Here is a 27,078-nt window from a genome sequence, read left to right on the forward strand (position 1 = left end):
TACATGCATAATATAATAATACTCAGGCCACCATTATCTTTATATTTTCTTTATTAATTAGTAGTCATATTTTCTCCCCGACAAAGTAAATACCCCCCAATAATTAAATAAAATCATGAGAATATTTACAGTCACCCGCAGCAGCACCTGATCCGCATCCTACTAAAAGACCCAAATTCATCCTTAGATTTTATGTGAAAACGAATGTCAGTTTGACAAAATCTATTAAAAAATTCAAGGCTGGAGAAATAGAAAGTCAGCAAGTGATTGACAAAGGGGAGGAGCAGCTATTTACTGTATATACGTCATTGATTAAGAATCACTTATAGAGGTAGGAGGCAGTCCGTACCTCGTACCTCAAGGATATCACAAGTCAGCCCTTATGGAAGGGAGTTACATCATATGCTGTAATACTAAGAGTTACCTGCAGGGGGAGATCTCAAACCTATAAACAAGGCTTGTACCCTCTTTGTAAGGACTCCCAGATTAACCTGGAGAGCGGCCCCCTCTATAGAACAGGATGGTAAATGGTGGAATGTTCTACATAAAGGTAGACATAGTGTCACATGACATACAGGAGAAGTTGTACTGAGCAAATTCTGAAATTGCATCCAACAAGCAGAGAGGTTGTGCTGTGCAGTGTAAGTGTCGCCAGCCCTCTCCTGACCCTCCGTTCCGATACGTGAGGTCCCGGCAGTTGCATATGGCAAGATAAAGGATCCTCCATAAAAGAGTATCCTGCAGGCGCCCCCTGCTGGTTCAGAGAAAGGTCATATATCAGTATCTGGTCAGCGCAGGAGGAGGACATCATGACAGGCCACAGAAGTAGTTGTGGACGGGTATAGCGATGGCTCCAGACAATGATATCCCCAGGGTGTCCGACACGCAGGCAACCGACATGGCGAATTCCTGGTCTTCTGGTTTACTCTATGGGTGACAGGAAGAGTTTATATAGTGATGTTATGACACAGCCCCACAAATATAACATGGCGATGTCTGTGGCAACCATTACCTCAACTGCAATGTTATTGAAAGTGTTGACATATGCAGCGCCCCCCAGCAGACCCTCGAATATGATAATTATGAAGATGCCCGGCAGCGTCAGGCTCGGGAGGAATAAATAGGCCACTCCCACGATGAGAAAGATGGCGAGTCCACACTATGGGCAAAATCAACAAAGTTAGTACAAGCACAAAGACCGCCACTTACCAGCTCTGACGGGCAGGCAACTTACCTGAAGACAAGCGAGGATCCAGATGTATCTGATCTTACAGCATCGGACTGAGGAGCGCGACACAAACACCCCCGCCTGATACAGCATCTGGTACCTGAGACAGAGGATCGTGGGAGTCAGTATGGCTGCTGTCAGAGGGGAGGATACACTGCGGTCATGGGAGTCATAGAGGGTGGGCCTGGCAGTGAACGACCCCTCGCTACATTTTACCGTCACAATTCCATTAGCTATTGGATCTAGGAACCGCAATGGGGTAATAAATAACCCCTGTCCTAATTCTACAAATATCCTGGATCATCAGTGTTAGGGATACCGCACAATCCAACACCAAGTGGTTGAGTTAGAAAAGGCCTAACATCCAACCTCTGTATGTAAAGCATAGAAAGAATTAGAGCAGGCCTTATGTCTAACCCCACTATGGCACAAACCAAGACTCCGTAGACCCCCTCAATGGCCACCATTGACTACTTACCACCGGTACTGTGCTGAATGGCTCATCTTGATGTTTGGAAAGTAAATCAACTCATACTGCGAGGAAGAGGAAAAGACTGACCGATAAGACAACCTGTATATAGTACTCCATCATGGCCGTACTCTTCTTACTTACCAGGCCCTGGTTTATGAAGTATTCTGCAAAGTAGACGATGGATAAGGGGAGCATGTACTTCAAGAGAGACTGCATAGAAAACAAAAATGGAGGCGATCAAGGCTGTAACTCTGCTGACCAAACCAGTCACCCCACAGACCCCAGGTTTGACATTCAGAATACATCTACATAATTCACGTCTTCTCCTGACCTTGACGATCTTCCACTTGTCAGACATTGTCCGATGGGAGTCCAACTCTGTAAGAATCGGATAAAAATACAGCAAAGTCAGCCTGTGCATAGTTCACACTAGTACAGCTCCTGAATGTGACCTGCCCCATTACCTGAGGAGGATTCCCCTAATAGGGGGCGCCGGTCAGATGTGTTCACTATGCTATTATCTGCAGGAAACTTCCATCGAGGTAGAGATGATGGGGGGAGCAGGAGGATGAAGTAACTGAGAGAGAAGACAACAAATAACATCAGAGCAGGAAATCTGTATGATGAGAGACGTCAGTGACTAGTTGTGGAGGTCTATACCCACCACCCTATAATAGCGCTCACTACTGAGGATCACCAGCACTCACTACTACTCACCTAATGAAGAGCAGGGCCGGGACAATAAGCATGACCAGCAAAGAGCTCCGGGGAGACAGTCCAGCCTCTGTGAGGCCGAGATAAGAGAGAGCACCCAGGATCCCTGCACCACCAGTACCAGAAGACCACCAGGACACCACATCACTGAGAAAGACAGGAATAAAGACAAGGTAATGATATAACACTGCCCACTATGTACAAGCATATAACTACTATAATACTGCCCCCTATGTACAAGAATATAACTACTATAATACTGCTCCTATGTACAAGAATATAACTACTATAATACTGCTCCTATGTACAAGAATATAACTACTATAATACTGCTCCTATGTACAAGAATATAACTACTATAATACTGCTCCTATGTACAAGAATATAACTACTATAATACTGCTCCTATGTACAAGAATATAACTACTATAATACTGCCCCCTATGTACAAGAATATAACTACTATAATACTGCTACTATGTACAAGAATATAACTACTATAATACTGCTCCTATGTACAAGAATATTACTACTACAATACTGCTCCTATGTACAAGAATATAACTACTATAATACTGCTCCTATGTACAAGAATATAACTACTATAATACTGCTCCTATGTACAAGAATATAACTACTACAATACTGCTCCTATGTACAAGAATATAACTACTATAATACTGCCCCCTATGTACAAGAATATAACTACTATAATACTGCTACTATGTACAAGAATATAACTACTATAATACTGCTCCTATGTACAAGAATATTACTACTACAATACTGCTCCTATGTACAAGAATATAACTACTGTAATACTGCTCCTATGTACAAGAATATAACTACTATAATACTGCTCCTATGTACAAGAATATTACTACTACAATACTGCTCCTATGTACAAGAATATAACTACTATAATACTGCCCCCTATGTACAAGAATATAACTACTATAATACTGCTCCTATGTACAAGAATATTACTACTACAATACTGCTCCTATGTACAAGAATATAACTACTATAATACTGCCCCCTATGTACAAGAATATAACTACTATAATACTGCCCACTATGTACAAGAATATAACTACTATAATACTGCTCCTATGTACAAGAATATTACTACTACAATACTGCTCCTATGTACAAGAATATTACTACTACAATACTGCTCCTATGTACAAGAATATTACTACTACAATACTGCTCCTATGTACAAGAATATAACTACTATAATACTGCTCCTATGTACAAGAATATAACTACTACAATACTGCTCCTATGTACAAGAATATAACTACTATAATACTGCCCCCTATGTACAAGAATATAACTACTATAATACTGCTACTATGTACAAGAATATAACTACTATAATACTGCTCCTATGTACAAGAATATTACTACTACAATACTGCTCCTATGTACAAGAATATAACTACTGTAATACTGCTCCTATGTACAAGAATATAACTACTATAATACTGCTCCTATGTACAAGAATATTACTACTACAATACTGCTCCTATGTACAAGAATATAACTACTATAATACTGCCCCCTATGTACAAGAATATAACTACTATAATACTGCTCCTATGTACAAGAATATTACTACTACAATACTGCTCCTATGTACAAGAATATAACTACTATAATACTGCCCCCTATGTACAAGAATATAACTACTATAATACTGCCCACTATGTACAAGAATATAACTACTATAATACTGCTCCTATGTACAAGAATATAACTACTGTAATACTGCTCCTATGTACAAGAATATAACTACTGTAATACTGCTCCTATGTACAAGAATATAACTACTATAATACTGCTCCTATGTACAAGAATATTACTACTACAATACTGCTCCTATGTACAAGAATATAACTACTGTAATACTGCTCCTATGTACAATAATATAACTACTATAATACTGCTCCTATGTACAAGAATATAACTACTATAATACTACCTCCTATGTACAAGAATATAACTACTATAATACTACTCCTATGTACAAGAATATAACTACTATAATACTACTCGTATGTACAAGAATATAACTACTATAATACTACTCGTATGTACAAGAATATAACTACTATAATACTGCCCCAATGTACAAGAATATACAGTCCTATGAAAAAGTTTGGGCACCCCTATTAATCTTAATCATTTTTAGTTCTAAATATTTTGGTGTTTATAACAGCCATTTCAGTTTGATATATCTAATAACTGATGGACACAGTAATATTTCAGGATTGAAATGAGGTTTATTGTACTAACAGAAAATGTGCAATATGCATTAAACCAAAATTTGACCGGTGCAAAAGTATGGGCACCTCAACAGAAAAGTGACATTAATATTTAGTAGATCCTCCTTTTGCAAAGATAACAGCCTCTAGTCGCTTCCTGTAGATTTTAATCAGTTCCTGGATCCTGGATAAAGGTATTTTGGACAAACAATTCAAATTCAGTTAAGTTAGATGGTCGCCGAGCATGGACAGCCCGCTTCAAATCATCCCACAGATGTTCAATGATATTCAGGTCTGGGGACTGGGATGGCCATTCCAGAACATTGTAATTGTTCCTCTGCATGAATGCCTGAGGATTTGGAGCGGTGTTTTGCATCATTGTCTTGCTGAAATATCCATCCCCGGCGTAACTTCAACTTCATCACTGATTCTTGAACATTATTCTCAAGAATCTGCTGATACTGAGTGGAATCCATGCGACTCTCAACTTTAACAAGATTCCCGATGCCGGCATTGGCCACACAGCCCCAAAGCATGATGGAACCTCCACCAAATTTTACAGTGGGTAGCATGTGTTTTTCTTGGAATGCTGTTTCTTTTTGGACGCCATGCATAACGCCTTTTTTTTATAACCAAACAACTCAATCTTTGTTTCCAAAATGAAGCTGCCTTGTCCAAATGTGCTTTTTCATACCTCAGGCAACTCTATTTGTGGCGTACGTGCAGAAACGGCTTCTTTCTCATCACTCTCCCATACAGCTTCTATTTGTGCAAAGTGCGCTGTATAGTTGACCGATGCACAGTGACACCATCTGCAGCAAGATGATGCTGCAGCTCTTTGGAGGTGGTCTGTGGATTGTCCTTGACTGTTCTCACCATTCTTCTTCTCTGCCTTTCTGATATTTTTCTTGGCCTGCCACTTCTGGGCTTAACAAGAACTGTCCCTGTGGTCTTCCATTTCCTTACTATGTTCCTCACAGTGGAAACTGACAGGTTAAATCTCTGAGACAACTTTTTGTATCCTTCCCCTGAACAACTATGTTGAACAATCTTTGTTTTCAGATCATTTGAGAGTTGTTTTGAGTAGCCCATGATGCCACTCTTCAGAGGAGATTCAAATAGGAGAACAACTTTCAATTGGCCACCTTAAATACCTTTTCTTATGATTGGATACACCTGGCTATGAAGGTCAAAGCTCAGTGAGGTTACAAAACCAATTTTGTGCTTCAGTAAGTCAGTAAAAAGTAGTTAGGGGAATTCAAATCAATAAAATGATAAGGGTGCCCATACTTTTGCACCGGTCAAATTTTGGTTTAATGCATATTGCACATTTTCTGTTAGTACAATAAACCTCATTTCAATCCTGAAATATTACTGTGTCCATCAGTTATTAGATATATCAAACTGAAATGGCTGTTGCAAACACCAAAATATTTAGAACAAAAAATGATTAAGATTAATAGGGGTGCCCAAACTTTTTCATAGGACTGTAACTACTATAATACTGCTCCTATGTACAAGAATATAACTACTATAATACTGCTCCTATGTACAAGAATATAACTACTATAATACTGCTCCTATGTACAAGAATATAACTACTATAATACTGCTCCTATGTACAAGAATATAACTACTATAATACTGCCCACTACAGCTTTGTATATAACTATGATGTACACTTAGTGTTACCTGTAGAAGTAAGCGGTGAGGCTGAGGAATGTGATTTCTCCCAAACCAGACGATATACTGGCGAAAACCACACCTGAGATATAAGATGATTTATAGATTATTAGATTCTGCAGCTATTAGTATATCAGTCAGTAATAAATATAATACTCACCCAGCAAACTAACAGCAATGTGCGCAGAGAACGACACAATTAAGAAGCTGGCAGATGCCGTGACAATGCACAGAGACACCCTGTAACTGAGCCATGAAAGAGAGAGCAGATGACTTGGAGACCACAAAAGAGACAGCACAGCACAAGACAGGGAGATCATAGAAGAGACATCACAGGAGATGACCAGGAGACCACATAAGAGACAGCTGTATAGATATATCTATAGGATGAAGCATATAGTTGGTTTATCCCTTACTTGTATGGAATCTGGTGGATGTAGAATGGAGCAGTAAACTTTATTATGAGGGTGGGCAGTATATCAGCCAGGAGGACGGCCTGCAACACACAGAGAAGTTATACCTTCAGGAATCACTAGGGGGGGCAGTCACATCAATCAGACCTCTTTAAAGGGGTCTTCTACTAGTAAACAATCAGGTCTGCGGTCTATGGAGTACAGTGGCTGTAATGGGGGAGATCCCCTTTAAGGTGGGCGGAGTCTTGTACTTACAGCGGTGGAGATCTGATTGCAGTCGTATCGGCTGGAGTTTGTCGTGTTAAGCTACAAAATAAATGAGAAGTGAAAAACTCGTGACCTATGGGATATGGGGGCAGTGGCTCGTCCTGTACACCCCCACACATTGTCAACGCAGGTCATAAATGGCGCTGTGTTCACAGTTTTCAGGATGAACAAGTTTCACTTCCTCATATTAGCCAATGCTATCATAAAGCATGTACCCCATAAATGCCCCTATCCCCTCACACCTCGGCACTATGTGCAGGCCGCCCCTATCCACTCACACCTCAGCACTATGTGCAGGGCGCCCCTATCCCTCACACCTCAGCACTATGTGCAGACCGCCCCTATCCCCTCACACCTGGGCACTATGTACAGGGCACCCCTATCCCTCACACCTCAGCACTATGTGCAGGGCGCCCCTATCCCTCACATCTCAGCACTATGTACAGGCCGCCTCTATCCCCTCACACCTCAGCACTATGTGCAGGGCACCCCTATCCCCTCACACCTCAGCACTATGTACAGGGCGCCCCTATCACCTCACACCTCAGCACTATGTACAGGCCGCCCCTATCCCCTCACACCTCAGCACTATGTGCAGGGCACCCCTATCCCCTCACACCTCAGCACTATGTACAGGGCGCCCCTATCCCTCACATCTCAGCACTATGTACAGGCCGCCCCTATCCCCTCACACCTCAGCACTATGTGCAGGGCACCCCTATCCCCTCACACCTCAGCACTATGTGCAGGCCGCCCCTATCCCCTCACACCTCAGCACTATGTGCAGGGCACCCCTATCCCCTCACACCTCAGCACTATGTGCAGACCGCCCCTATCCCCTCACACCTCAGCACTATGTACAGGCCACCCCTATCCCTCACATCTCAGCACTATGTGCAGGGCACCCCTATCCCCTCACACCTCAGCACTATGTACAGGGCACCCCTACCCCTCACACCTCAGCACTATGTGCAGGGCACCCCTATCCCCTCACACCTCAGCACTATGTGCAGGCCGCCCCTATCCCTCACACCTCAGCACTATGTGCAGGGCACCCCTATCCCCTCACACCTCAGCACTATGTGCAGGGCGCCCCTATCCCCTCACACCTCAGCACTATGTGCAGGCCGCCCCTATCCCCTCACACCTCAGCACTATGTGCAGGGCGCCCCTATCCCCTCACACCTCGGCACTATGTGCAGGGGGGCCCATCCCCTCACACCTCGGCACTATGTGCAGGGCACCCCTATCCCCTCACACCTCGGCACTATGTGCAGGGCACCCCTATCCCCTCACACCTCAGCACTATGTGCAGGGCGCCCCTATCCCCTCACACCTCAGCACTATGTACAGGGCGCCCCTATCCCCTCACATCTCAGCACTATGTGCAGGGCGCCCCTATCCCCTCACACCTCAGCACTATGTGCAGGGCACCCCTATCCCCTCACACCTCAGCACTATGTACAGGGCGCCCCTATCCCCTCACATCTCAGCACTATGTGCAGGGCACCCCTATCCCCTCACACCTCAGCACTATGTGCAGGGCACCCCTATCCCCTCACACCTCAGCACTATGTACAGGGCGCCCCTATCCCCTCACACCTCAGCACTATGTACAGGGCGCCCCTATCCCCTCACACCTCAGCACTATGTACAGGCCGCCCCTATCCCCTCACACCTCAGCACTATGTACAGGCCGCCCCTATCCCCTCACACCCCAGCACTATGTGCAGGCCGTCCCTATCCCTCACATCTCAGCACTATGTGCAGGGCACCCCTATCCCCTCACACCTCAGCACTATGTACAGGCCGCCCCTATCCCCTCACACCTCAGCACTATGTGCAGGGCACCCCTATCCCTCACATCTCAGCACTATGTGCAGGGCGCCCCTATCCCCTCACACCTCAGCACTATGTACAGGCCGCCCCTATCCCCTCACACCTCAGCACTATGTACAGGCCGCCCCTATCCGCTCACACCTCAGCACTATGTACAGGCCGCCCCTATCCCCTCACACCCCAGCACTATGTACAGGCCGCCCCTATCCCTCACATCTCAGCACTATGTGCAGGGCGCCCCTATCCCCTCACACCTCAGCACTATGTACAGGCCGCCCCTATCCGCTCATACCTCAGCACTATGTACAGGCCGCCCCTATCCCCTCACACCCCAGCACTATGTACAGGCCGCCCCTATCCCTCACATCTCAGCACTATGTACAGGCCGCCCCTATCCCCTCACACCTCAGCACTATGTACAGGCCGCCCCTATCCCCTCACACCCCAGCACTATGTACAGGCCGCCCCTATCCCTCACATCTCAGCACTATGTACAGGCCGCCCCTATCCCCTCACACCCCAGCACTATGTGCAGGCCGTCCCTATCCCCTCACACCTCAGCACTATGTGCAGGCCGCCCCTATCCCTCACACCTCGGCACTATGTACAGGGCGCCCCTATCACCTCACACCTCAGCACTATGTGCAGGGCACCCCTATCCCTCACACCTCAGCACTATGTACAGGGCGCCCCTATCCCTCACATCTCAGCACTATGTGCAGGGCACCCCTATCCCTCACACCTCAGCACTATGTACAGGGCGCCCCTATCCCTCACATCTCAGCACTATGTACAGGCCGCCCCTATCCCTCACACCTCGGCACTATGTGCAGAGCGCCCCTATCCCTCACACCTCGGCACTATGTGCAGGCCGCCCCTATCCCCTCACACTTCAGCACTATGTACAGGGCGCCCCTATCCCCTCACACCTCAGCACTATGTACAGGCCGCCCCTATCCCCTCACACCTCAGCACTATGTGCAGGCCGCCCCTATCCCCTCACACCTCAGCACTATGTGCAGGGCACCCCTATCCCCTCACACCTCAGCACTATGTGCAGACCGCCCCTATCCCCTCACACCTCAGCACTATGTACAGGCCACCCCTATCCCTCACACCTCAGCACTATGTGCAGGGCACCCCTATCCCTCACACCTCAGCACTATGTACAGGGCGCCCCTATCCCTCACATCTCAGCACTATGTGCAGGGCACCCCTATCCCTCACACCTCAGCACTATGTACAGGGCGCCCCTATCCCTCACATCTCAGCACTATGTGCAGGGCACCCCTATCCCCTCACACCTCAGCACTATGTACAGGGCGCCCCTATCCCTCACATCTCAGCACTATGTACAGGCCGCCCCTATCCCTCACACCTCGGCACTATGTGCAGAGCGCCCCTATCCCTCACACCTCGGCACTATGTGCAGGCCGCCCCTATCCCCTCACACTTCAGCACTATGTACAGGGCGCCCCTATCCCCTCACACCTCAGCACTATGTACAGGCCGCCCCTATCCCCTCACACCTCAGCACTATGTGCAGGCCGCCCCTATCCCCTCACACCTCAGCACTATGTACAGGCCGCCCCTATCCCCTCACACCCCAGCACTATGTACAGGCCGCCCCTATCCCTCACATCTCAGCACTATGTACAGGCCGCCCCTATCCCCTCACACCTCAGCACTATGTACAGGCCGCCCCTATCCCCTCACACCCCAGCACTATGTACAGGCCGCCCCTATCCCTCACATCTCAGCACTATGTACAGGCCGCCCCTATCCCCTCACACCCCAGCACTATGTGCAGGCCGTCCCTATCCCCTCACACCTCAGCACTATGTGCAGGCCGCCCCTATCCCTCACATCTCAGCACTATGTACAGGCCGCCCCTATCCCTCACACCTCGGCACTATGTACAGGGCGCCCCTATCACCTCACACCTCAGCACTATGTGCAGGGCACCCCTATCCCTCACACCTCAGCACTATGTACAGGGCGCCCCTATCCCTCACATCTCAGCACTATGTGCAGGGCACCCCTATCCCTCACACCTCAGCACTATGTACAGGGCGCCCCTATCCCTCACATCTCAGCACTATGTACAGGCCGCCCCTATCCCTCACACCTCGGCACTATGTGCAGAGCGCCCCTATCCCTCACACCTCGGCACTATGTGCAGGCCGCCCCTATCCCCTCACACTTCAGCACTATGTACAGGGCGCCCCTATCCCCTCACACCTCAGCACTATGTACAGGCTGCCCCTATCCCCTCACACCTCAGCACTATGTGCAGGCCGCCCCTATCCCCTCACACCTCAGCACTATGTGCAGGGCACCCCTATCCCCTCACACCTCAGCACTATGTGCAGACCGCCCCTATCCCCTCACACCTCAGCACTATGTACAGGCCACCCCTATCCCTCACACCTCAGCACTATGTGCAGGGCACCCCTATCCCTCACACCTCAGCACTATGTACAGGGCGCCCCTATCCCTCACATCTCAGCACTATGTGCAGGGCACCCCTATCCCTCACACCTCAGCACTATGTACAGGGCGCCCCTATCCCTCACATCTCAGCACTATGTGCAGGGCACCCCTATCCCCTCACACCTCAGCACTATGTACAGGGCGCCCCTATCCCTCACATCTCAGCACTATGTACAGGCCGCCCCTATCCCTCACACCTCGGCACTATGTGCAGAGCGCCCCTATCCCTCACACCTCGGCACTATGTGCAGGCCGCCCCTATCCCCTCACACTTCAGCACTATGTACAGGGCGCCCCTATCCCCTCACACCTCAGCACTATGTACAGGCTGCCCCTATCCGCTCATACCCCAGCATTATGTCTGAGGCGAGCTCCATTCACCCAATGATTGGGGGTCACCGAATAATCGAGCTGATTGTCCCCCAGAGGTCTCTTACGAGGACACTCACGGTTGCCGTCTGATTGGTCTCCGTCTTAAGGATGTCATGTGCGGCGCTCAGCATCACCACATAGGCAAAGTTATTACATAGACCCAGTAACCTAGGAGAAGGAGAGCGAGCACATGAGATATATAATGTCTTATTCTCCAGTCACACTTAGAGCTGCCGTCAGAAAGACGTTGTTATATCATGTCTGAAATCCAGTCACCTCCAGAGCTGCAGTCAGAATTTTACTGTTACATCGTGTCTTACACTCCAGTCACCTCCAGAGCTGTAGTCAGAATAGTATATTATGTCTTCTACTCCAATCAGCTCCAAAGCTGCCTTCGAGATTCTACTGTACCATGTCTTATACTCCAGCCGCCTCTAGAGCTGCAGTCAGAATTCTACTGTATCATCTCTTAGGCTCCGTTCACACGGGGCACAGGATGGCGTATTTTGGTCCTGATTTTGACGCGGGAAGCCGCGTCAGAATAGGACCAAAATGCGCCTGCCGTGACTGTCGCGGCTTCCCGCTCTGGAGTAGCCCCAAATGAATGAGCCTAGTCCGGAGGGTGCTGTCGCGAGGCGGACGCCGGGGCTGAATCAGCCGCGGAATCCGCCTGAAGAAAGGGCAGCTCGCTTCTTTTTTCCGCTAACGGTCTTCATAGACCTCTATTGTGAGGGGGCAGATTTTGAGGAGGATTCAGCCCCCTCTTGCCCCGTGTGAATGAGCCCTCATATTCTAGTCACCTCCAGAGCTGCATGCACACTTCTGACTTTATCCTTTGTTGTAGGACGCCCTTGCCGGGTACTTACCAGAAAGCGGACAGGTTCCTCCAGGGAGAGTGACCCTCCGGCTGGGGTTCAGGTGGCGCTGCGCCAACATCCACCTCCTCTGTAAGACAGGACACATAAGCGTTAACATAACAACCCTTGCTGCTGCTGCAGAACCTCTTTACCCACTAGACATCAGCTTTCCCTGTCATTTCTGTGACTTGCGGTTCTACTAAACCTGGTCCCTGGGACAGACTGATGGGCGTTGCAGATGTACAGTAGGACTTGCTGGCTCTTGTAGTTCTCCAGCAGTATACGGCTTGCACTTTGTAGTGAATGATGGGACTTGTAGTCACGTGCGAGGTTACAGCTGGCAGGGAGAGCTGGGATCTGTAGTCCTCAGGGACTGCTGGGACTTGTAGTGCCGTCTCACCTTCAGAGTCAGAGTCAGAGCTGCTGCCCCGGCTGTTCATCCTTCTCTCCTCCATATGTGGCCCCCGCCCCCCCCCAGAGCCGGCTCCTCAGCTTCCTGCTCCCCCAGCACTTCCTGCTTCTTCAGCCACGCCCCCTTCCTAGTTACTGTAACCAAGAACTGGAAGCCTTAAAGGGACATCACCAAAAAATGATTTACGGCAACCAGACACTGTGACAAAACCGCAGCTCTACACCTGTCCACTCTGCTATCCCGATACAGCAAATTTATCTAGATATTGTGTCATGCTCAGGAGTCTGGGAAAGTTGGGTTAGTCTTGTAATAACAGCGCTTGTTACCGTACTCAGCTTTGCTGGAATCAGACACGAAGGTTTTCGATGTGGTCATCTGTGTAGTATATATCAGTGGTGGGCTATACGGCGGGGGTACTATAATTCCCAGCATGCTGCCGCTCTCTCGGCCTGCTGGGAGTTGTAGTTTTATCAATACGAGTGGCCTACAGGTTGGTGATGACTAATAGCACAAGGGGTGTCACGACCACACCCCCTCTCTTTTTTGGTCCCCTACACATTGCATTGAGGGACAGCGCCCCCTGGCGACCCACAAGGGGTGTCACGACCACATCCCCTTTCTTTTCTGGTCCCCTACACGTTGCATTGAGGGACAGCGCCCCCTGGCGACCCACAAGGGGTGTCACGACCACATCCCCTTTCTTTTCTGGTCCCCTACACGTTGCATTGAGGGACAGCGCCCCCTGGCGACCCACAAGGGGTGTCACGACCACACCCCCTTTCTTTTCTGGTCCCCTACACGTTGCATTCAGCGTCCTTACTTCTGCTGTGTGGTCAGTGTATAAAAAAGACCAAAAAAAAAAGCCACATCCTGTGACAACACCGCTGAGGGTGACAACATGGACTTGTCCGAGCAGCAGCTGACAAACAGGTCCGGGGCCTACGTGGGACCCTAAAAGGAAAATGGCTGCTTTGTCCCAGAAACAGCACCACATCTGTCCATAGGTCATATCTGGTATTGCAGCTCAACTCTATCGAAGTGATGAGCTGTAACATGCGCCCTTACAGATTTGCGCCACTTTACAGGTCACATAACAACCCAAATCACTATCATGAGTCGTGACATAGTCACATGACACTACGGTGCTATATAGGGTGACTACATGGTGGCGTAGCCATAGCCATGGGAAATTGTCGTGACTCTGCCCAGAGGTGCGATTTAAAGGGACGCCTCTTGTTCGCCATGACTCAGATACCAGTGAAAGCTCAGTAATTTAAAGGAACAGTACCCTGAAAATAGGACATGTCACTCATACGACCCCCACAGACCTACGTGTCGGCTTCGTCACTCCACAGTGTCGGCAGAATTGGGGATATAGAAGGTGGCTACGTCCCATCCCAGGGGATACGTCCCTCCTGATCCCTATACACATGTGATATCTGTGTCTCTGGCAGTGAAGGGGTTATACGGACTGAAGAGGAAGTATATATTGTACAAGGAGAAATGCGCTGTACATTACACATTGCCTGCGGTTTTATGGCCACTTCCTGCGGCGGAGTCACGTCAAACAGAAGCAGTCGAACAGAGCCGCTCGAGAGACCCTCCAAAGGGACAAGACCATGGAGTTCCTGCAGAGACATCTCCCCCGCGTCTACCAAGCTGTGCAGAGTGCGCTGGTAAGGATTGTGGATGAAAGCGTCCGTCATATCTAGGGGGCGCTGGAGATATAACAATGGTGACATTCAGGATCCGGTAAAGCTGGGTGACTACTGTTTATATAGAACTGATGCATGCTTTCTGATGCACTTGCAGGATTACATAACAAATGTGACAGCGCAGATTTTCGGAGCACCACCCAATGCGCCACAGCCTGGAAATGCCAGGGCCAAGACCCCTCTTAGGCCTGAGGAGGAAATGGCTCCAGCAGGACAAGAAGAGGCCAAGGTACAGGTAGGTCCGACTCATAGTTTCAGGTCTGCATCTGTAGAATTGGGAAAACTACAACTCCCAGCATGCCCTGACATTGCAGACCAGTAATGCATTAGCTCAACCTTATATAGCCACCCCCAGCTAAAAGTATTCTTAAAGGTATTCTCCGTGTCATTGTGCAAATGAGCTGCAGTTTAGATATTATCCACTAGGGAGCAACAAAATCTGAGACATTTTATAATGTTGGATGCATTCTTCAGGGGAACCTGTCCCTATAACAGACATCAGTATGATACCAGTTACGTACACTGAGATCCAGTACAACAATGACTGAATAGTGAGTGCAGCTCTGGAGTATAATACAGGATAAGTAATGTAATGTATGTGCACAGTGACCGCACCAGCATAATAGTGAGTGCAGCTCTGGAATATAATACAGGATGTAACTCAAGATCAGTACAGGATAAGTAATGTATTGTATGTACACAGTGACTGCACCAGCAGAATAGTGAGTGCAGCTCTGGAGTATAATACAGGATGTAACTCAAGATCAGTACAGGATAAGTAATGTAATGTATGTACACAGTGACTGTACCAGCAGAATAGTGAGCGCAGCTCTGGAGTATAATACAGGATGTAACTCAAGATCAGTACAGGATAAGTAATGTATTGTATGTACACAGTGACCGCACCAGCATAATAGTGAGTGCAGCTCTGGAATATAATACAAGATGTAACTCAAGATCAGTACAGGATAAGTAATGTAATGTATGTACACAGTGACTGCACCAGCAGAATAGTGAGCGCAGCTCTGGAGTATAATACAGGATGTAACTCAGGATCAGTACAGGATAAGTAATGTAATGTATGTACACAGTGACTGTACCAGCAGAATAGTGAGTGCAGCTCTGGAGTATAATACAGGATGTAACTCAGGATCAGTACAGTATAAGTAATGTAATGTATGTACACAGTGACTGTACCAGCAGAATAGTGAGCGCAGCTCTGGAGTATAATACAGGATAAGTAATGTATGTACACAGTGACTGCACCAGCAGAATAGTGAGCGCAGCTCTGGAGTATAATACAGGGTGTAACTCAGGATCAGTACAGGATAAGTAATGTAATGTATGTACACAGTGACTGTACCAGCAGAATAGTGAGTGCAGCTCTGGAGTATAATACAGGATGTAACTCAGGATCAGTACAGGATAAGTAATGTAATGTATGTACACAGTGACTGCACCAGCAGAATAGTGAGCGCAGCTCTGGAGTATAATACAGGATGTAACTCAGGATCAGTACAGGATAAGTAATGTAATGTATGCACACAGTGACTGTACCAGCAGAATAGTGAGCGCAGCTCTGGAGTATAATACAGGATGTAACTCAGGATCAGTACAGGATAAGTAATGTAATGTATGTACACAGTGACGGCACCAGCAGAATAGTGAGCACAGCTCTGGAGTATAATACAGGATAAATAATGTATGTACACAGTGACTGCACCAGCAGAATAGTGAGCGCAGCTCTGGAGTATAATACAGGGTGTAACTCAGGATCAGTACAGGATAAGTAATGTAATGTATGTACACAGTGACTGTACCAGCAGAATAGTGAGCTCAGCTCTGGAGTATAATAAAGGATGTAACTCAGGATCAGTACAGGATAAGTAATGTATTGTATGTACATAGTGACTGCACCAGCGGAATAGTGAGCGCAGCTCTGGAGTATAATACAGGATGTAACTCAGGATCAGTACGATGTAACTCAGGATCAGTACAGTATAAGTAATGTAATGTATGTACACAGTGACTGTACCAGCAGAATAGTGAGTGCAGCTCTGGAGTATAATACAGGGTGTAACTCAGGATCAGTACAGGATAAGTAATGTAATGTATGTACACAGTGACTGTACCAGCAGAATAGTGAGCTCAGCTCTGGAGTATAATACAGGGTGTAACTCAGGATCAGTACAGGATAAGTAATGTAATGTATGTACACAGTGACTGTACCAGCAGAATAGTGAGTGCAGCTCTGGAGTATAATACAGGATGTAACTCAGGATCAGTACAGGATAAGTAATGTAATGTATGTACACAGTGACTGCACCAGCAGAATAGTGAGCGCAGCTCTGGAGTATAATACAGGATGTAACTCAGGATCAGTACAGGATAAGTAATGTAATGTATGTACACAGTGACTGTACCAGCAGAATAGTGAGCGCAGCTCTGGAGTATAATACAGGATGTAACTCAGGATCAGTACAGGATAAGTAATGTAATGTATGTACACAGTGACGGCACCAGCAGAATAGTGAGTGCAGCTCTGGAGTATAATACAGGATGTAACTCAGGATCAGTACAGGATAAGTAATGTAATGTATGTACACAGTGACTGTACCAGCAGAATAGTGAGCACAGCTCTGGAGTATAATACAGGATGTAACTCAGGATCAGTACAGGATAAGTAATGTAATATATGTACACAGTGACTGTACCAGCAGAATAGTGAGCACAGCTCTGGAGTATAATACAGGATGTAACTCAGGATCAGTACAGGATAAGTAATGTAATGTATGTACACAGTGACTGTACCAGCAGAATAGTGAGCACAGCTCTGGAGTATAATACAGGATGTAACTCAGGATCAGTACAGGATAAGTAATGTAATGTATGTACACAGTGACTGTACCAGCAGAATAGTGAGCGCAGCTCTGGAGTATAATACAGGATGTAACTCAGGATCAGTACAGGATAAGTAATGTAATGTATGTACACAGTGACGGCACCAGCAGAATAGTGAGTGCAGCTCTGGAGTATAATACAGGATGTAACTCAGGATCAGTACAGGATAAGTAATGTAATGTATGTACACAGTGACTGCACCAGCAGAATAGTGAGCGCAGCTCTGGAGTATAATACAGGATGTAACTCAGGATCAGTACAGGATAAGTAATGTAATGTATGTACACAGTGACTGTACCAGCAGAATAGTGAGCGCAGCTCTGGAGTATAATACAGGATGTAACTCAGGATCAGTACAGTATAAGTAATGTAATGTATGTACACAGTGACTGTACCAGCAGAATAGTGAGCACAGCTCTGGAGTATAATACAGGATGTAACTCAGGATCAGTACAGTATAAGTAATGTAATGTATGTACACAGTGACTGTACCAGCAGAATAGTGAGCACAGCTCTGGAGTATAATACAGGATGTAACTCAGGATCAGTACAGTATAAGTAATGTAATGTATGTACACAGTGACTGTACCAGCAGAATAGTGAGCACAGCTCTGGAGTATAATACAGGATGTAACTCAGGATCAGTACAGGATAAGTAATGTAATGTATGTACACAGTGGCTGAGTAACTCAGGATCAGTAATACATTACGGTAGCTTTTCTGTCTGTGTAACATATAACTGTGTGTTCCTGTTGCACCCTGAGTCATTTGACCACTTGACACATAACAAGACACAGGCAGCAGTTGAGAAGCGGAAGCATTTTTATTACATATAGAGTTGTATGATTTATAATCTTTCCAGTCGGGGAAGTGTAGTCAGTGTTCCTGAGCCTTGTTGTTACTGCATCTGGGGAAATAAGAATTATATAATGCTGGAAATCTAGAGAAACATGTGAGGAGTGAGGCGAGACCAGAGTTTACTTTAAGGGATCTTCCTCTTTCTTTATACAAAAACATAATAATAATATTAGCAAATTTTAAGTCACTACAGATCATTGCCATGTCCATTCTATCTCCTGTCTGATACATAGTGATATATTCTGCACATTATTACAACAATGGCCTCTCTGTAGACTGCAAACCACAGTGTTTATAGATGAAATATAATAGTTTGCTCTGCACATCATCATTCTTATACCTTGTGCATTAAACTCCGGTTTCATCTTTGGACAGGGTGCAGATCACATGACCTTATCCCTAGATGCGTCACTAGATGATGCTGCTCTGGAGGCCACAGAGGAAAGTATGAAGATATATGGGATCCAGCAAGGTAACCCTATAAAGAACAAAAAAATAAAAAATATTCTCACCATTGTCCAAAAATAATACCAACAAAAACTAACCTGGCCACCCAGCTTTCCTTAAAATAATATAAACAAGTTGCCTAATTATCTGCATAGGTTGGTGACTATCATATTGTTTTCTGTCCGACAGGTGTAGAGAACCAAGCCCAGGAGACAGTGGTCAGACATCGGAAAGAAAACGTAGACAGAAGTCTTCATGACCTGCATGACACAATCAATGATGGCAAAGACACATTCAGTCCCCACCAAATAACAATTAAGAAACATGAAGATCAAAACCAAAGCAAAGTCACCACACATGATCAAAAACCAGAAAAACCAGAAGACATAGATGATATTCCTTGTACTGTTGTCAGGGAAGTACTTCATGCTGAAGTTCACACAGTTGTCAATGAAGAAGTTCAGACGTTAGACCAAGAAACATTGGTGTATGAAGAATATACAGGGATCAAGACTGATGAGAATTCTTCCCCCTTTAGTCTTGAAGACTTGATGAGGGACATAGAACCAAAAAGATATCGAGAACAAGAGATTCCATCTACCAGCAATCAAGTTCTAAAGGACAACCTGAATCTAGAAATGAAAGAAAATTCATGTAGCTCAAGTAATGTGAATGTTTCTCCAAGTCCAGAGAAGATCATCATTATTCATCAGGAAATCTCGGAAGGAGGTTTGATATGTCATGTAGAAGCTGACCAAGGTTCACCAGAAGATGTTCTAACTGCACCAGTCATGATGGAATACGATGACTTGGATGTACCTGATATAAAAACGCAACATAAGAAGTTAGTCACACCAGTCAGTGCAGCAGACAGTTCTCCGTGTGACCAAGGAGAAGAAGGGAGGAAGACTTGGGAACATCTCCAGGAGACAGCTGTTCGTTTAGCGCAGCACTGCGATTTACTTCAAGATGATGATCAAGAGATTGATATGTTAGAATCTTATGAGACCCCAAAATCCATTCAAGTAGATGAAATGCATTCAAGTAGACCCATTGAACAAGGGAATAGTGGAGAACTTCTAGAAAAGACATCACATGATTCAAAGGAAGTCAAAGAACCTTCAGAAGATGAAGAACAATCAGAAGAGGTTAGCAGTCTCTCAAGACCAGAAGAAGAAAATCATCATGATGAACAAGATCAGAAGGTTGAAAAGATGAAAAGAAGAGTTCACTTTTCCCCTAGTACAGAAGAACGAGACCAAATGATTGGCCTAACATTAGATGATTTTATACAAGAGGGGGCTCTGGAGCCAATTACTGAGTACAGAGGTCTTCCACCATATTCACTATCAAGACCACAACCCAACAGTGAAGAAAACAATCTTGGATCCATTGGCAGTTACCATGACAATAAGACATCAATGACAGATACAACCACTGAGGAGGACCAGGTGAATCCACTGGACACAATTCATACTATATGGTATGATGATCTTGAAATGAATACAGATGAAGATACATGTAATTCCAGAGCTGATGTGACTTACACGAGTGTGTCCTTAGGCTTTCAACCACAGGATACTATTGTTGTAAATCCTGATGAGAAGTCACCAAAAGAGCTTTCCACTGATGTTCCTTCTGTTGAGGAGATGAAAAAAGACAAAGAGGAACCCACCAAGAACTCAATGTCTACTTCAGATAATATACCTAATTTTATAGTGGACAGTGAAGTGGAATGTCATCATGAAGAAGGTACACAGAGTTTTAATAAGGTTGACAATTCTTCTGGGTTTGTATCAGATCATTCAAGACAAGAAGGATCCAATTCTGGAGACTATGAAGTGACATCAATATCTCTGGAAGCCATATGTCAACTAATTGATGAAACCAAAGTAGAGCTCTTGGTAAATGAGGGCAAAGAGTCACTGACACAACATGTCCATGGAGATGGTAACATTGAATATGCTGATAGCAAAAAGGAACAGCATGAACTATGGCATCACCCATCAGCAGAGGAAATCAAAGACTCATCTGAAGGTGCTTTAACATCAATGACTGCTGAATTATATTTACATGAGAGTGTTAGCAGACTGCAAGGCGAGCTCCATGAACTACATGAAAACATGGTTGTAGAGTATACAGTAGATGAAGGATATAATCAAACATCTGTCCAAGTGTGTGACATGTCCAAATATGAGCAATCACAAGATAACATCATCAGAATTGACTCATCAACTGCTGACCAGGTCCAAAAAGGAGAAGACCCAGGAGAACACAATGAACCATCTGTAGGAAGAAACCCCCTCATGATGACCGAGATTCAAAAAGAAGAAGACGTGATTGGGAAGGAATGTGAAGATATAGGAGAAATGAGGCAAATAAGTGAGCAAATAGAAGAACATGTGAGTGGAAAGAATGGACATAAAATACAAGGAATAGAAGATGACATGTTGGATCAGAGTGAAGGCCTGGGTACCTTCAGTGATAGCAACAAGGAGCTAGGATCTCAAAAAGATCAGAATCCTACACAGGAGATGGAGGAATTGTCTGAACAGTTAGACTATGAGGACTCTGACAATGAAGTCATGTCTAAAGATGAAGAGAAAGGACAAACCAATCAGAGAGTCAGTGGCTCAAATGAAAACCCAACCACGGTCACTGATCTAAATATCATACCTGAGACTGAACCTAGACAAACAAGTGTCTCTACTTATCCAGAAGATGGCTTGGGGTCAGACGATAAGTTGGCAGTTATCTGTAGACATCCAGAGAAAGGATTTGATCTCTTATCAAAAGTTCAATCTGTAATCAATACAAATCAGTCAGAGCAGAATAGCTCTGAACCAATGGAGGGATCAGAGGTCACTCATGGTGCTGTCTTAAGTGGGGAAATGGAAGTTGAATTTACCGAAGGCAATTTCACAGTAGAACAAAGCTTCAAGACTGATAATGTTGTGACAGATATAGATCTCCAATGTATGCTCACCCAAGGATACCCAGTGGACAAGATATCAGAAGATCAAGCAGAAGAAAATCAAACATCTGTTAGACGAGAAGAAGCATCAAGAGATCAGTCTCTACATATGGTTAAGGAACTGGAGGTTCCATTTGACAATGGAACTCTTGCTCAAGAGCACAAGGAAGTAGTTCTAGACCAAACACTGGAAGTAGATGACATTTCTGAGTCACAAGATGGAGGTGATCTCTTACCTGAAATTCATTCCATGATGGAAATGGACCATCCAGCAGAAGTCTTGGAAATTATGTCTACTATGAATGTTAGTAATCCAGATTTAGGAATAGAAGATGTGGGTCATGCCAATGAAGAACATTCTGAAGGAATTTTGTCAGAGGAAATTATTGTAGAAGAACATGAAAACCTTGAAGAACTTATTTCTGAAGGACTTGGATCCCTAATAGAATCTAAGCAGACATTCAAAGAAGAACATTATTCTTCCATTGGAATTGCTGTCACTGAGAACAAGAAAGAAGTTTCTGATGTTGAGATGGACATCGACTATACCTCAGTAGAGATTTTAGAAAATAATAAAGAAGAAGAAGTGAGCCGAGAGGAAGTAGATCAATCTTTTGTTACTCTAGATGACACATTGAGTGAACAGTTAGGAGATCATTCTGTAAATAATGCCAATGAGCGACAGGTAACATTGGAAAATGAATCCTTTGACCCCACTGAAGTAGTCCTAGACCAAACTTTGGAAGTAGATGATATCTCTGAGCCACAAAATGGAGGTGAACTCTTACGTGAAATTCATTCCATGATGGAAATGGACCATCCAGCAGACGTCTTGGAAATTAGGTCTACTACGAATGTTAGTAATTCAGATTTAGGGATGGAAGATGTGGGTCATGCCAATGAAGATCATTCTTCAGGAATTTTGTCAGAGGAAATTATTGTAGAAGAACATGAAAACCTTGAAGAACTTATTTCTGAAGGACTTGAATCCCCTATAGAATCTAAGCAGACATTCAAAGAAGAACAGTATTCTTCCATTGAAATTACTGTCCCTGAGAACAAGCAAGAAGTTTCTGATGTTGAAATAGACTTCGACCATACCTCAGTAGAGATCTTAGAAAATAATGATGGAAAAGAAGTGAGCCGAGAGGAAGTAGATCAATCTTTTGTTACTCTAGATGACACATTGAGTGGACAGTTAGGAGACCAGCCTCTGAATAATGGCAATGAGCACCAGGTTGCATTGGAAAATGAATCCGTTGACCTCACTGAAGTAGTTCTAGACCAAACTTTGGTCACACCAGGATACCCAGTGGACAAAATTTCAGAGGATCCAGCAGAAGAAAATCAAACATCTGATAGACCAGATGAAGCATCAAGAGATGAGTCTCTAGATATGGTTAAGGAACTGGAGGTTCCATTTGACAATGGATCTCTTGCTCAAGAACACAAGGAAGTAGTGCTAGACCAAACAATGGAAGTAGATGACATCTCTGAGGCACAAGATGGAGGTGAATTCTTAACTGAAGTTCCTTCTATGATGTCAATGGATCATCCAGCAGAGGAATTAGAAATTATGTCTACTATGAATGTAGGTCAGTCAGATAAAGGGATGGAAGATGTGAGTCAATGCAATGAAGAAACTTTTGCAGGGATCTTGTCAGAGAAAATTGCCATAGAAGTACATGAAAACCTTGAAAAACATACTTCAAGTCACCAATTTACAGAAGAACTTGGATCTCTAATAGAAGCTAAGCAGACACTTGAGGAAGAACATTATCCTTTCATTGAAACTACTGTCACTGAGACTGTGATAGAATGTGGCATTGGTTTGGATAGTGACAATACCTCAATACAGATCTTGGAAAATAAGGAAGAAGATTACAAAGCAGTGGAAGATATAGCTTCCACTAGTCTATATGAGAAATCAAGTGAACATTTAGGAGATCAACCTCTCGATAATGTCAAGGAACTGGAAATTCCAATAGATACTGAATCTTCTGCTGAAGTGAACAGAGAAGAAATGGTATCTGTCCCAGATCTATATTCTGGAACACTGGAGAAAGGTGGTGATCTTTTATCCAACACTCCCCCCTCAGTCATTACATCTGTTATGAATGTAGATGTGCCAGATAATGGAATGGAAGATAGTGGTCAACCCAATGATGAAGCCAATGTAGATATCTTGTCTGAGACAGTCATTGTAGCACACCAAGAAGATCCTGATTCCTCATATTCAGAAGAACTTGGATCTAATTTAATGCTTGAACATACATCTGAGAAACAACATTATTCCACCATTGTCGTCCCAATGACTCAGGGAGAAGCTGCTGACATCAGCGTCCTAACAAAAGAAACTGATTCTTCATTAGAAACTCACAATAACTTTATCCCAGACCAAACATCAGAGAAGATTTCTGAAAATAAAGAGAAAGAATATCAAATAAGTCAATCTTCTGAAACTCTAGATGATGCATCTAGAAGACAATTTGAAGATCTTAAAGGCAATGACCATGTGATTCCGTTGGAGACTGGATCTCTTGTTGATGATATTCATGTAATTTTGAGATCCTCCTCAGAACTATCTGAGGATAAAGGGGATCTTCTTGCAGAGATGGTAGATCACCCACCAAAAGTCATTACAGTTGCCTCTGATGAAGAAGATCTATTGGACACAAGTAATATATGTGATATACTAGATGAATCAGCTGTATGTGCAGATATACCTTCAGAAACTGGTATTTCAGATGAACATGAGAAAATCCAGAATAATGTCCCAGTTATCTCTCAGGCAGATGAACTTGGATTCAGACAAGAGTCTAGCAAAGAACTTGAGGAAAATCAACTCATTTCTTCATTTCCAGTTTCCACTGAAGAATCCCACATTGGTTTGGACATTGTCAATACCACAGAAGAAAGTATGAAGGTTCTAGTAGAAGATAATGAGCATAAAGAAATGGATCTTTTATCAGAAATCCAATCTTTGATGACTTCCGATTACTCAATCACAACAATCTTGTCTACTGTCAATGTAGTTGTATCAGATGAAGCTAGCGAAAAAGACTCCTTGCCAAAGTCTATCACAATGAATGATAAGGAAGGTTCCGAGGAGACCACCCATGAGTTGCATCCTAAACAACCAAGTAAGGAACTGGAGAAGAATCTCCTAGAGCAAGCTTCCTCCTCACCAACTTTGACCTTTTCAGAAGACATCACTGGTTTTGATATAAATGAATCCTCAAAAACATCAGAGATTCAGCTACTGGAGCATACGAGTCAGGAGGAAATTGAAGTTGAAGGTAAGGAAAAGCTTTCTAATGACGAAGTCTTGCACTTGGGGCAAACCAAGCATGTCATCACAATCCACACTGAAGAACCATCAAAAGTCATAGAGCCACCAACCCGTATAGAATTGAGTGGAGATTCATTTAGCCATCACAAAGAAACATTAATGGAACCAAGTATGGAAGAAGAAGAAGATGATGTTGACAACAACCTGGTAAGTGTCTGGCCATTTATCTGCTTTGGTTATATAGTATTCACAGCATGCTGTAAAGTGAGAATGCCTTTCTAAACATAGATTTCCATTATGCAGTACTTGATATAATGCAGTTGTCATATGTTGTGTTGCCATCAGCTCCCTCATAACACACTGGACGTCAGCGCCCAGAAGAGCCGTGTACAATTACGTAGAAAAACCTCCATTCGCCGTAAGCAGGGGCAGCGACAAGCTACACCTGAGAGTGAACCCATCGAACGACCACAGCCAGTCATAAGGCCTCGGCCAATGGGAGTAGCAATATTTCCTGGAAACATGCCAATATTTTCAATACCTCCCACCATGACACCTGAAGTATCATATCCTGAAGAAGAGCGGAAGGAAGAGAAGCCTGTGCAGGAGGATCTCCTGGTGAAGCCCAAGAAGGGGATACCTAAGCATGGCGGGTAAAGATTGTTAGTTTCTACTCGGTATTATGGATCCTCCTTATCTGTTCATCCTTAGCTTCCTGGTTCTTGGATATAAGGCCGTTATTTCAAAGCCCTACAACTAGTTTGACATGTCTGTCATAGGCAGGTGCGAAATTGGGCAAGTTCAATATGGGAATGGGTCAATAATGTGAATGGATTTGAGACTTGGTCTCACTAGGGGGCACTCCATCCAGTATTTGCAGTCACCCCAATATTCAGCTTTGTATATACAGATAGATACATCATAATGGGAGGGAATTTTCCTTTGTAAATGTAAAGCAACTTAAAAAAGGAAGTAAGTGCCCCCCTATCATTGGCCGAGGGAGGATCTGCAGGTCGACTCCTCAGCCCAAAAGATAATTTTACACTTTTCACAGGCACGATGACAAACAGTGAGAATCGGAACTTCTGTAATGACATTGAGGGCTGTGAATTTCCCTGTGCGGCTTCCAGCAATCACCACAATCGGGGGAAACCCTAATGGGATCTGACTGTGGCATAAACACCACCATCCCCACCTCCCCGCCCGGCCTGTAGGGAGACATTATGTTTTGATCATGTGATGTTTACTCCATAAAATGATGAGTTATTATAGTAATACGGCGGGGTGTATTCCTGTCATTAACTCTTTATCCATCTCTGTATAAACAGGTTCGGGATCCCACACCCCAAGATGATGCAGGAGCTACAGGCCCGTCTGAAGAAGAAGAAACCAAACGAGTGACCGGAGGGGGATCCTTGTGAATGTACTTAATGTATTGTATATAGTGATAAATAATAAAGATTGTCTATGAAATGTACGATGAGACCAGAGTGCCGCCATCACTGTGACTGACCCCTATTAGGTTCACTTACTTCTGCTTTATAGGGTGAGGGCGGGTTTACACCTACGCCTGATCTCTGGCAGACAGTGTCCAGCCGTGAACACCGGTGAACGTTGTGTGGTCTTCGCAGCGAAACCTGTTTTTTTTTAAACCGGACACAAAATCCTGCATGTCCGACTTTGTGTCTGGTTATAAAGAAAACAGTTTCACCGCGGAGAACACAAAACGCTCACAGGCGCTCATGGCCGGACACTTTCCAAACCCATTCAAATGAATGGGTTTGAAAAATCACTGCAGGCTTCCGTCTCCTGTCCAGTTTCGGGCAGGAAACGGAAACCTGCAAAACGGAGACCGGGGCGCAGATGTGAAC

General features: G+C 44.9%; 2 protein-coding genes across 2 annotated transcripts; one reads left to right on the plus strand and one right to left on the minus strand.

Annotated features, from left to right (window-relative positions):
• Window positions 1–69: 69 nt before the first annotated feature.
• CLN3 (CLN3 lysosomal/endosomal transmembrane protein, battenin) lies at window positions 70–13,086 on the minus strand. The gene is made up of 15 exons (XM_075285576.1): window positions 13,009–13,086; window positions 12,618–12,696; window positions 11,829–11,919; window positions 7,036–7,086; window positions 6,784–6,863; window positions 6,528–6,613; window positions 6,377–6,449; window positions 2,418–2,561; window positions 2,165–2,277; window positions 2,032–2,078; window positions 1,842–1,910; window positions 1,707–1,762; window positions 1,235–1,328; window positions 1,013–1,159; window positions 70–927 (listed from the first exon to the last, which is right to left on the minus strand). The coding sequence occupies exons 1-15, from the start codon at window positions 13,061–13,063 to the stop codon at window positions 808–810; spliced, it is 1,305 nt and encodes a 434-aa protein (XP_075141677.1). The 5' UTR covers window positions 13,064–13,086; the 3' UTR covers window positions 70–807.
• A 1,548-nt stretch (window positions 13,087–14,634) lies between these two features.
• Window positions 14,635–26,641, plus strand: APOBR (apolipoprotein B receptor). The gene is made up of 6 exons (XM_075285353.1): window positions 14,635–14,696; window positions 14,833–14,970; window positions 18,870–18,966; window positions 19,131–25,414; window positions 25,553–25,860; window positions 26,536–26,641. The coding sequence occupies exons 1-6, from the start codon at window positions 14,640–14,642 to the stop codon at window positions 26,606–26,608; spliced, it is 6,957 nt and encodes a 2,318-aa protein (XP_075141454.1). The 5' UTR covers window positions 14,635–14,639; the 3' UTR covers window positions 26,609–26,641.
• Window positions 26,642–27,078: the final 437 nt, after the last annotated feature.

The sequence above is a fragment of the Leptodactylus fuscus genome, chromosome 8 (genome assembly GCF_031893055.1).
Source record: "Leptodactylus fuscus isolate aLepFus1 chromosome 8, aLepFus1.hap2, whole genome shotgun sequence".
Taxonomy (NCBI): domain Eukaryota; kingdom Metazoa; phylum Chordata; class Amphibia; order Anura; family Leptodactylidae; genus Leptodactylus; species Leptodactylus fuscus.